Raw genomic sequence first — 11526 nt, 5'->3', positions numbered from 1 at the left:
AATATCTCGCTGATAGATAATCTCACGGTTATTAAAACCAAGGCTAACTCTTGTTACCAGCAATTCAATGTTAGGAAGTGATAATAATAACTGCAGGCATCGGCAGATCGAGATCTTGGTAGGAACGCGATTCAGTCTGTGAAGTCGTCAGTGCGAAGATGTCGTGGCGTGTTAATTTCATCGTGTTTACGCTATTAGCGAGTGATTGGCACTTCGGCGATGCGGCAAGAATATTGGCTGTGCTTCCTACAGCCTCTGTAAGTCATCAGGTCGTATTTCAGAAGTTGATGTTGGAACTGAACAAACGAGGTCATGAACTTGTCGTCGTTACACCGAATCCAGTCAACGATCCAACTCTGAAAAACTACACGGAAATTGATATCAGTTTTCAGTACAGTGACAAAGATACTTTGCCAAATATCATAAACCTGCGGGGAAACGTCGACTGGTTTGGGCTCCTAAAGGTATTTGAACCGATGCTGAGCAAGCATGCAGTTCAGATATTCGAGCACCCAGAGCTCAAGAAACTGTACGATCCTAACAGCGGTGAGGAGTTTGATTTAATATTGATGCAAATGTTTATCACTCCCGCTTTTATGTCATTCGCCGCACGATTCAAGGCCCCGATGATTGGTGAGTGAGTCAGATTTATGAAAATTATTTTGTAGCCGTTACAAAATCGTAACTCGAAATTTCTGTAATTCTGAACGAAGGTATCGTCAGTGCAAGTTTGCAAACAAGCGTGCAGTACGCGATCGGCAATCCAATATTGCATTCCGATCCGTCGAACTGGCAGCTGGATATGAAGTCTCCCGGGTCATCATGGATACCGTGGAGAAGATTGGACAACTTCATCCAAAGTTGGAGATTCATCCACTACCACAGGACCGTGATTTTGCCAAAATACCAGAAAATCGCTGAGAAATATCTAGGAATCGATATTCCGGACCTCCACGACTTGGAGAAGAATGTCAGCTTGATATTCGTCAATCAGCAGGGGCCGATTTCTTTTGCCAAGCCGAACGTGCCCAAGGTTATTGAAATCGGTGGCTTTCACGTCGCAGATAAGATAAAGCCATTGCCAAAGGTATAATCTTAGAATTCCATTTATCAAAATTATTTTGAGCAGGTAGACTCTTGAATAGTTTCATGAAACTGTTCTCATTATTTTGACAGGATCTCAAGAAGGTCTTGGATGAAGCCACGCAAGGTTTCGTGTACATGAGTCTTGGATCCAACATCCAGAGTAACATGTTGCCCGAAAAAGCACGGAAAGATATCGTTACCGCGTTCTCGAAGCTTCCCTACACAGTGATTTGGAAGTTTGAAGACGATACGCTTAAAAATCTACCGGAAAACGTGATTATCCTGAAGTGGACACCACAGCAGGCTGTTCTCGGTAAGAAAAATATACCGAACCCCGTTGGATAAGACTACTAAATTAATATTCACAATAATTTCCAATAGCTCACCCAAACATCAAGGTATTTATATACCAGGGTGGACTTCAGAGTACAGAAGAAGCCGTTTCAAACGGTGTTCCTTTGATCGGATTGCCGGTTATGAGTGACCAGGACATGAATGTCAGGAAAATGGTGTCTGTTGGTGTTGCCAAGATGCTGGAAATTACGAACATAAACGAGAAAGATTTCTTTGAGGCGGTACGCACTGTCGCAGGTGACGACGGGTGAGATTCTTGAAACTTCACGAGTTCCCTATCCATGTTTCCATTTTTCTCCATGATTTTTATGTACGAACCCTTTGTTATTTTAAAGATACAAGCAGAGGATGCTGAACTTGCGTTCCCTGCTTAAGGACAAACCTTACGATATGCTTGAGAACGCGGTTTGGTGGACGGAACACGTGATAAGACACAGAGGTGCTCCACACCTGCACTCCACAACCGCTGACGAACCATGGTACCAACGTCAGGATATGGACATTATAGCGTTTCTTTCCGCCATGTTTGTCATTTTATCAATTCTGTCGGTATTCATTTTTTACAAGTGTGTAATTTTAAGTATTAGATTAGCCAGTCACCCGACAGTCGAGAAGAGTAAAAAGCGTAATTAGATTAATCACTACAGTTTACATAATGCATTTTCATTTGCTGACGCAAGTCGGTAGTTTGATAAGTATTCCGATTTGACGCGAATATGTAACAGGGAGTCCACTTTTTAGTCAAAGCTATTAACGAAATTCTGCTTACACTAACCGAGGCTGATCTCGATGCTCGTTGTGCAAACGTCATCACACCTCATCCACGAAGAAAGACGGATAACCTGCGTTCAATTGTTGGCGATTTTTGTAGCCTGGATTACTAAATCTCATCAAAATTATATATACGGGGCATTTCATGATGTTTCCATCAAGATTCTATGTCGATATCTGAAATAGGATTTGAAATTTTTCAGATGAAAGTACGTGTTGAAAAATGAGAATGCCAAGTTTTTTCAGAATTTTTCAGTCCCAGCTTATTTGAAGTCTGATTTAAAAACTTGAAAAACACCCCACTTTGTAAAAAAATTCATGAAAATCTTATCGAGTATAAAAAAAAATTTTGACACCTGTTAGAAGATAAACATTTCATAACTTAAGAAGATAAGTAAGAAAAATGCTAAAAAAACAATTATTTCTTATTATTGGATAGCATTTCTGACACAAGTATGAACAGAAAATCACATCATAATATCGATGAATAGGAATTTTTCGGCTTACATGTAAAAAAAAGTTTTAACACCTATCAGAAGATGGAAGATTTTGAAGAAACAAAACACCATGCATCAACGTCCCAAATGAGCTTCTACGTTTCTTCTCATGTCAAAAATCCAATCTAATAATATTGATAATCTTTTTTTCATCATTTTTCTTGCTTATCTTCTAAAGTTATGAAATCTCCCACTTCAAATACGTGTCAAATTTAAAAAAAAAAATTCATAAGCATTTCCCGGGCTTTCGTAAATTTTAGAAAGTGGGTTGTTTTCCAAGTTTTTAAATCATACTTCAGATATGCTGGGTCAGAAAATTCTGAAAAAATTGCGGTTACGTTTTTTGTCATGTATTTTCATACAGCAAATTTTAAAGCCAATCTGAGACATCGATGTGAAATCTTGATGGTGATGTCATCTAATGTCCCACACATATATAAATAACAGAGCGTGTATAAATAAGCGGTACGTCGAAAATGAATCTACTCATGGAAAGATATTGTCGTATTCACACGAATGTATACACACGTCATGTTGGTCATTAACAGTGACGTACTAGCGAGCCTCAGTCTAACAACAGACTTCTTTGAGTCAACTCAATATTGTCTAATCTAAGCGCTTGTTGTTATATTCCCGTTCATGTAACATGTATGTGTGAAAGTAGTGAAATATTACGAATAGAACTGAAATGTAAATGATTATGAATTGATAATGAACTCGTAAGCTTGAAAATTACGAAGTTTGATAACTTTTTGTCACAGATTTGTACTGATTTGTCAAAAAATTATTTCCAGATTTTCATGATTAACTAATCATAAACCAAAACAATATTTGCAAAATTTGGTGGCTGTGAAAAATAGGGCATGCCCGAAAAATGGAATACTAATTAAGTGATCCAATTTATTTAATCAATCCTGGAGTTAAGCTACTCAAGGTCATATTATACATAACCAATGCTTGATCTTTTGTTATCGATGCTTGACTGATTAGCGTCTTCACTACACTTATCTTTTTCAGTTCAGTTATCTAAGCAAATGTATTTACGTATGATTGTTGGAAGCCGTAATCAACATCGGCAGCTGGGGTAAATATTTTAATAGGCAACGATTACTGTTTTTACTTTCAGTCGGTTTCTGGATTTGTCTTCTGTCCGTATAAAAACTCCAGAATGTGAAGAGTTCAGTTATCTAAGCAAGTGTATTTACGCATAATTGTCAGTTGAGAGCAGTAATCAACTTCAGCCTGGCAGCCTGGGTACAAAAGTTAAACTGCTAAGACGAACGAAGTACAGAGTGTGAAGTATGGAAGTGTGTAAGATCAGTAGCAACATGCCACGGTGGACTTTTTTCACGGCGTTGATGTTACTTGGGTGTGGATTAGATTGCGGTGATGGAGCGAGAATATTGAGCATATTCCCAGCACCATCGATAAGCCACCAATCGGTATTTCGGAAGCTGACCTTGGAACTGAATAAACGAGGCCACGAACTCGTTGTTGTGACGACAGACCCGATTAAAGACTCGACTTTGAAAAATTACAAAGAAATCGATATCAGCTTCCTCTACAAGGAGAAAAACTACATCGGTAGTGTTGTGGATTTTCGAGGAAAAATAGACTGGTATTCAAGGTTGTCGATGCTTGAAACGATTATGAGCTCGCAGGTTACCCAGATATTCAGTTTTCCGGAGTTCAAGAAATTGTACGAACCAGGCAGCGGTGAAAAGTTTGACTTGGTATTGATGGAGATATTCTTTTCGCCTGCTTTTATGGCCTTAGCCGAACGATTCAAGGCTCCGTTAATTGGTGAGCGATGTATATTCATCTAGAATATTCTCTGTCAACCTGTGCGTTAATTTTTTTTTTTGACATATAAATTTTTTTCATCTATTCGAGGTATCGCCAGTGCGAATCTGCAGCTAGGTGTGCAATACGGAATAGGCGACCCTATATTACCGTCTCACCCATCGATTTTGGAAATGAACGTGAAAGGGGGTGATTCATGGATACCGTGGCAGCGGCTTCAAAACTTCATTTACAGTTGGAGGATAATTCATTATTACAGAACTGTCACTTTACCGAAACACAAGGAACTTGCCGAAAAGTATCTCGGCATTGAGATTAAAGATCTTCACGAAATGGAGAAAAACATTAGTTTAATTTTCGTTAATCAGCAGAAACCGATTTCCTTCGTTAGGCCGAACGTTCCAAAGGTCATTGAAATCGGTGGCTTTCACGTGTCTGACAAAAGCAAGCCTCTACCTAAGGTAACGTTCATTTTATGGTATCATAATCTGGTAACAAATAAGATTTTTCAATCCCTTTGACAGGATCTTCAGAAAACTTTGGATGAAGCTACGCAGGGTTTTATCTACATGAGTCTTGGATCGAACATCAAGAGCAACACGTTGTCGAAGAAAACACGGGACGCTTTCATAACCGCGTTTTCAGAGCTCTCATACAAAGTGATTTGGAAGTTTGAGAACGATGAGCTCGAAGGCAAACCGGACAACGTGATCATCCTCAAGTGGGCACCGCAACAGGCTATTTTAGGTACTGACAACACAAGTCTGCAAAACAATATTTTTTTCAGCTGCACAGGATGTTTTTGAGAAATGTTATGTTTTCGATTGTGCTGAATTCAAAAATGACTTCCATTTCCCTCCAATACGTACAGTGTTCTTGCAAAATACAAGGTATTTGCATAACAAAAACCATAACATTAATGACAAAAATCACCATTTTATTACAACGAACTAAACAATGTTTCTTGTAAAATCAAACAAAAAATTTCTTCATAACACGCATCAGCTTTCCATTTTCTATTTCTCTGTTTGTATATATTCTCGAACCTCATTCTTATCCATATCAAATGGAAGTAAGAAATCACTTTTGCTTAGGGTTTTTAAAATCAAGAACAGGATATCTGATTTCGAATTAAACCGGAGTTTCACTCTGAATGAAACTACAAACACGAATTGAACAAACAACGTGACGTGATGGAATTTTTAGATTATTTTTTCCGGCTCCAGTGAGCAAAAATCTATTTAAAAAACAGTATAAAAAAACCTGTGCAGTTTCTTGGTTGCAGACCTGTGTAATTCTTACGGCAAAAACGATTGTACGCAAGCAATGATAGGTGTGATGTGCGTCGTCATTTGAAGCCTCAATTTCGTTGGCACAGCTCATCCCAACATCAAGCTCTTCGTGTATCAGGGTGGACTCCAGAGTACGGAAGAAGCCGTATCGCACGGTGTGCCTCTGGTTGGGTTGCCGGTAATGGGGGACCAAGATGTGAACGTGAATAAAATGGTGTCTCTTGGCGTAGCCAAGAAGTTGGAGATCACCGACATCACCAAGGATGATCTACTGGATGCGATAAATACCGTTGCACGTAATGCGAGGTAAGATTCTCAATTTTCAATTCGTTGGTATGACATTTCTCTCTGAATTCTGGTATCAACTGACAAGTAATACCTCATGCTTATCTATCCATGCTTTAGCTACAAACAGAAGATGATGAATTTGCGCTCGTTGCTGAAGGACAAACCGCAAGATTCACTTAAAAGTGCGGTCTGGTGGACGGAACACGTTATACGACACGGAGGTGCTCCACACCTGCATTCGACTACCGCTGAGGAGCCGTGGTACCAACGTCAGGACATGGACATAATCGCCTTTCTTTCCGCTGCGTTCGTTATCACTTTGATCCTGACTAATCTCATATTATACAAGTGCGTAATCTACAGTATCAGAGCGTTCGCCGTTCATTCGGTTGATAAAAAGAAGAAACGAAGTTAACCTCCCAGACGTTGCTGTGGTTTCAATTAGCTATGTTCTATCGCAATGATATTTTTTTGATATTATCAACTCTTGAAATATCAGTCAAAGTTGGAATGGCACGAATGAAATTCTAACATGTCTCTAGAATTTCTCGCCAGGCCGCGATACAAATAATTAAACCTACCCATCATAATATCGAAAACTTTCACGTCATCGACTCATATTTTCATTTTACTTTACTGTACTGAAGTCTTTTGAGAAATAAACTTGCAATACCCATTTCTTGGTCGAATTTTATTTCGGTATCCTCATCCAGTCCTTCAAAAGTTGATTCTAATTATGACGAGGCACTTGATTCAGTAAATCAGCTCGAAATGAACATAAGATAAATCATTGTGAAACATGGTTGTGATCGCAACGATTTTTTAATCAATCAGTAATTCAACACTTAACCATTCAATTTACTAGATTCAACCAGTGAATAATCTTTTTATTGTCCCAGCGTTGCCAGTAACTGCTCGTGGCTAAGAACCGTGCGTTGACTTATCAAACGTGATACGGCATTATCTTTATCCATTAGTTTTCTTAGACTCATCATACTTTAATGCGATCACAACTTCTCTTCATGCTTTCGGTATGCCAAATGAAATTCTTATCTGTGACCACTGAAACGAGAAATGCCATCCTGTCTTTTCTCTTTTCAGATATGTTTCACAGACTACTCAAGAGTATCGTGCTTTACAATATCACTATTTGGACGGTAAGTATATCGATTATGCTAGACCTTGTTTACACATTTGTAAGCTATACTTGGCTGCAAGTCACCGTCATTAACCAAATCGTAGACCAAGAGGCCAACTGCCGAAACAAACACAGCTCAGTTTGTCGAATTGCTTGTATACACAGCCATCCGGAGTTTAACAAAAAAAAAACCACGAACCGAACAGTGGACAAAAGTTAAGTTTAATTTCTCGATAATAGAGATGCTTATGGCATCCGCCTTCATATCTATAAGAGTACAGTTATTCGTATCAAAATTTAATTCAATTAACGCTTTTCATGCATAACGTGACATTTTCTTCCCTCCTAGAGGATTTTCAAAAGACTTTGGATGAAGTTACGTAAGATTTTATATTCATGAGTCTGGGATCGAACGTCAAAAGTAAAGGTTCAGGTGTGTTTCTAGTCAATTTTTAACCTTCCTTGAGCAGCACTTAAGCCGTACTGTGCTCAACATCGATGGTCACTACCTCAGGTTGTGTTCCGTGAATCACCGACGCACTAATAGTATAATAATAATCTCAGACAAACGGGTATCACGTTTTTCTTACGCTAATCTACAATCTTATCCCTGATTCGTCGGTGAAAAACGCTGTCTCACGTCGTTACTGCTTCCACCCGTCCGACAGTTCCAAGATTTAAACGACACATCGACACGATTTGTTATGATAATGAACAGCTTATAGTGGGTCGCGTGACGTAATAGTAGAGCGTATTGGGAAGTTTCTAGTCAGTCTGCTGGTGCGCATGGCCTGACGAGTTGATAGAAGAAAAACAAGTCAGTGCAGTGCGTGACTCCAATTGCACGAGGAAAATGTCACGGTGTCTTAATATCGCCGTATTGGCGTTAATTGTTATTTGGTTGAACTGCGGCGATGGCGCGAGAATCTTGGGCATATTTCCCACCGCTTCAATAAGTCATCAAGTCGTATTCCGGACGCTGACTTTAGAGCTGAATAAACGAGGTCACGAATTCGTTATTGTTACGACAGACCCGGTCAAGGATACGAGCATAAAAAACTACAAAGAAATTGATATCAGCTTTTTATACGATGATATTGCAAAGGAGGTCATAAATATCATAAATTTTCGCGGTAACATGAATTGGTATGTGCAGTTCACAATGTTTGAATCAATGGTGTGGGAACAAATGGGTCGGATATTCAGGCATCCGGAGTTTAAGAAAGTGTACGAACCCAACAGTGGAGAAAAGTTCGACCTTATACTGATGGAAATTTTTTTTACACCTGGTTTCATGGCTCTGGCTGAACGATTTAACGCTCCAATAATTGGTGAGTAATCCAGTTTCTCATCTCAAAACTTTTCAAGCTATTCGGTAGCTCGACTGCGTTTCGATATACCTATCTAAGAACTATCAATAACTCTGCAATATTATCGTTGGTCAGGTATTGCAAGTGCGAGTTTGCAGCTGAGTTTGCAATACGGAATCGGCAATCCCATTCTGCCTTCTCATCCATCGAGTTGGGAACAGGATGTCAAATTTCGTAATTCATGGACACCATGGCAACGGCTGGAAGAGTTCTACCAGTGCTGGAGAATGATTTACTACTATAGGACTGTCTCCCTACCGAAACAAAAAGAGATCGCGGAACAATATCTGGGAATTGAGGTTTCGGATCTTCATGATTTGGAGAAAAACATCAGCTTGATATTCGTCAATCAGCAAGGTCCGATTTCCTTCGCCAGGCCAAATGTTCCGAACATTATTGAAATCGGTGGATTTCACGTGTCTGATAAAATCAAACCTCTGCCCAAGGTATCGTGCAATATTTTTCATAATGATGTGCTTCAACCAACGATTATCGCTAACGATACGGTGTTTTCATTTCCTGTTACAGGATCTTCAGAAGACTCTGGACGAAGCTACCCAGGGTTTCATTTACATGAGTCTCGGATCGAACGTCAAGAGCAACATGTTGTCGGAGAAATCACGAGACGCTTTCATAACCGCATTTTCAAAGCTTTCTTACAAGGTGATATGGAAGTTTGAGGATGACCAGCTCAAAGGCAAACCGGACAACGTGATTATCCTGAAGTGGGCGCCGCAACAGGCAATTCTGGGTACTGAAATTCACTGCGGATTGGACGAATGAACGCCTTCTGTAACAGGCGCAATGTAAGATTGATAGATCTCGCCATGATTTTAATTCTCAATCACGTCTGTCTAGCTCATCCGAACATCAAACTCTTCATCTACCAAGGTGGACTCCAGAGTACCGAGGAAGCCATATCGCACGGTGTGCCTCTGGTTGGGATACCGGTAATGGGTGACCAAGACATGAACGTGAAAAAAATGGTGTCTCTAGGCGTTGCCGTGAAACTAGACATCCTCAATATAAATGTGAATGACTTGCTCGAAGCAATACGCACCGTTACACTTGACAATAAGTAAGACTCTTGAGGTCAAATCATGTGTCAGCTTTTGAATAATATTCTTGGGACATTGAAGACGAGTTTATCCGCATGTTTCTATTGCAGCTACAAACAGAGGATGCTGAATTTGGGCTCGCTGTTAAAAGACAAGCCACAAAATACCCTCCAGAACGCGATTTGGTGGACAGAGCATGTGATACGTCACAAAGGCGCTCCGTACCTGCATTCGACAACCGCTGACAGCCCGTGGTACCAACGTCAAGACATGGACATAATAGCGTTTATAACCGCAGGATTTGTCTCTATTTCGATCTTGGCAATTTTGATATTGTACAAGTGCGCGATTCGCGGTATCAAAATGTTTAATCACAGACCAGTTGATAAGCAAAAGAAAAAGAGAAGTTAACGTTTTCATGTACTAAATAATCAAGCTAGACCGAAGTGAAATTCCTACAAACTGATATCGGCCCCAAATCAATCAACTGATAACCCAATAGTGTCACTACTCCAACGATAATAACCGAGTGTATTTGAACAGTAAAAATAACGACGAATAATGGAAATCTGTACAAAGTGACATTTCTTAATCTGTAACATACCAAAGCTGTGGTCATCGACCTCGCTTCCCTTAATTGCACACGCAACCTTGATCGAAGAATCTAGTCGAACAAGTTCCAAACGGTTGTTTGAATCGAGTTCATCGAGACTTCAACGACGTTGCGGTATTTTGATAAAAACTCCCGCATGATAAGAGCTTCGTCGGAAAGGGTAGAGCAGAAGCTAATTCATATGTTCAAGACATCTGAATTCTGTGAAACGAGGATGCCTTCCGACCGCGTCCGGATGTCCGATGTTTATTTCCCGCCTGTGCCAATACCGAGACCCTGTTACCACAGCTCGTTCGCATTGAGCTCTTCCGGTTTCCCGGAGGGATTCTCCACCGTCGGATTAAGCCCCCTTTGTCCCTTGCCAAATGAACGTATCGGGTATGTTTCCTGCCCAAGGGTCACAGAGAAAGGAGAGAAATCGCTAGCTAGAGCCGAACTGACGCGACGCGATGAGTCGCCCTCAGCCCTTTGATCTTCGTCAACAAAATTCCAGTCACGGCGCCGTTCGCGTCCCTTTCTCTAATTGTATGCCTATACGCAGATACGTATGGAGCATTCCACGTCAAATTATCAGCCCGTGTACCTCACCTCACCCCCTTCGATTCTGATCATTTTTTAATATCATGTTCTTACCAATTTCTTCAGATTTTCGTCAGCCACTGGTAAAATTTATACAAAATCGAAAAATCAATTACGAAAAATGCCATTTTTTCAAATACCTTTAAAAACTGATACTCATTCTATGATTCAAAATGTAATTTCTGAGCAACACGCGATAATGGGATCTGAATATTGAACATTTCTTTCACAACTTTTCAGTGTTTCCATATCGTAATTGTTTTTGCCTTTTTATTTTTTATATGCCTTGATCTAAATAGTTTGCTCAACCACATTATTTTCATGATTCCGTGCTCTATTTAGATTGGGAAAAAGAAACAAAAAACTCCAATTCCAACACAGAAAAATTAGAAACTTACGAAAAAAATAATAAAATCAAGATGACATTTTTAAGCATAATAAATTGGATCTCCATAGAAGAAGATGTATCGAATGTATCGACTTCAAAGTCTGAAAAATGCAGTATCGGGCTACAAAATTCATGTTATCGACCGTGTTTTATTATACTTTAATGTGGCAGAACGTGAGGATCGTAAAAAAATTAATAATGAACGAACGCAAAAACTATCAGCTCCGCGTATTCGCCACTTTATTATGCCAACTAAAATATAAATTCAAATCGAATCGAGAAGCTTGCG

The 11526-nt window shown here is 39.7% G+C and overlaps 2 protein-coding genes across 2 annotated transcripts; both read left to right on the top strand.

The window, feature by feature from the left end:
* LOC107222351 lies at positions 1-6770 on the top strand. Its single transcript, XM_046745348.1, has 10 exons — positions 1-633; positions 714-1087; positions 1177-1399; positions 1468-1687; positions 1776-2070; positions 4007-4511; positions 4602-4972; positions 5036-5258; positions 5890-6109; positions 6209-6770. Exons 1-10 carry the CDS (start codon positions 159-161, stop codon positions 6504-6506), a joined length of 3204 nt encoding a protein of 1067 aa, XP_046601304.1. The 5' UTR covers positions 1-158; the 3' UTR covers positions 6507-6770.
* A 1175-nt stretch (positions 6771-7945) lies between these two features.
* Positions 7946-11235, top strand: LOC107222355 (UDP-glycosyltransferase UGT5). Its single transcript, XM_015661686.2, has 5 exons — positions 7946-8560; positions 8675-9045; positions 9128-9350; positions 9458-9677; positions 9768-11235. The coding sequence occupies exons 1-5, from the start codon at positions 8083-8085 to the stop codon at positions 10066-10068; spliced, it is 1593 nt and encodes a 530-aa protein (XP_015517172.1). The 5' UTR covers positions 7946-8082; the 3' UTR covers positions 10069-11235.
* The last annotated feature ends 291 nt before the right edge of the window (positions 11236-11526 follow it).

The sequence above is a fragment of the Neodiprion lecontei genome, chromosome 7 (assembly GCF_021901455.1).
Source record: "Neodiprion lecontei isolate iyNeoLeco1 chromosome 7, iyNeoLeco1.1, whole genome shotgun sequence".
NCBI classification, from domain to species: Eukaryota; Metazoa; Arthropoda; class Insecta; order Hymenoptera; family Diprionidae; genus Neodiprion; species Neodiprion lecontei.
The sequence above is the reverse complement of the archived record's forward strand: the minus strand, read 5'-3'. Positions and strand labels throughout refer to the sequence as shown.

What these genes read in the sequence shown, in the direction of transcription:
- LOC107222351 (XM_046745348.1), top strand. Translation starts at nt 159, where the DNA reads ATGTCGTGGCGTGTTAATTTCATCGTGTTTACGCTATTAGCGAGTGAT. An exon ending in AGATAAAGCCATTGCCAAAG is followed by an intron (nt 1,088 to 1,176) that starts GTATAATCTTAG and finishes TTATTTTGACAG; the next exon opens with GATCTCAAGAAGGTCTTGGA. An exon ending in ATTCAAGGCTCCGTTAATTG is followed by an intron (nt 4,512 to 4,601) that starts GTGAGCGATGTA and finishes CATCTATTCGAG; the next exon opens with GTATCGCCAGTGCGAATCTG.
- LOC107222355 (XM_015661686.2), top strand. Translation starts at nt 8,083, where the DNA reads ATGTCACGGTGTCTTAATATCGCCGTATTGGCGTTAATTGTTATTTGG. An exon ending in AAATCAAACCTCTGCCCAAG is followed by an intron (nt 9,046 to 9,127) that starts GTATCGTGCAAT and finishes TTCCTGTTACAG; the next exon opens with GATCTTCAGAAGACTCTGGA. An exon ending in GCCGCAACAGGCAATTCTGG is followed by an intron (nt 9,351 to 9,457) that starts GTACTGAAATTC and finishes ACGTCTGTCTAG; the next exon opens with CTCATCCGAACATCAAACTC.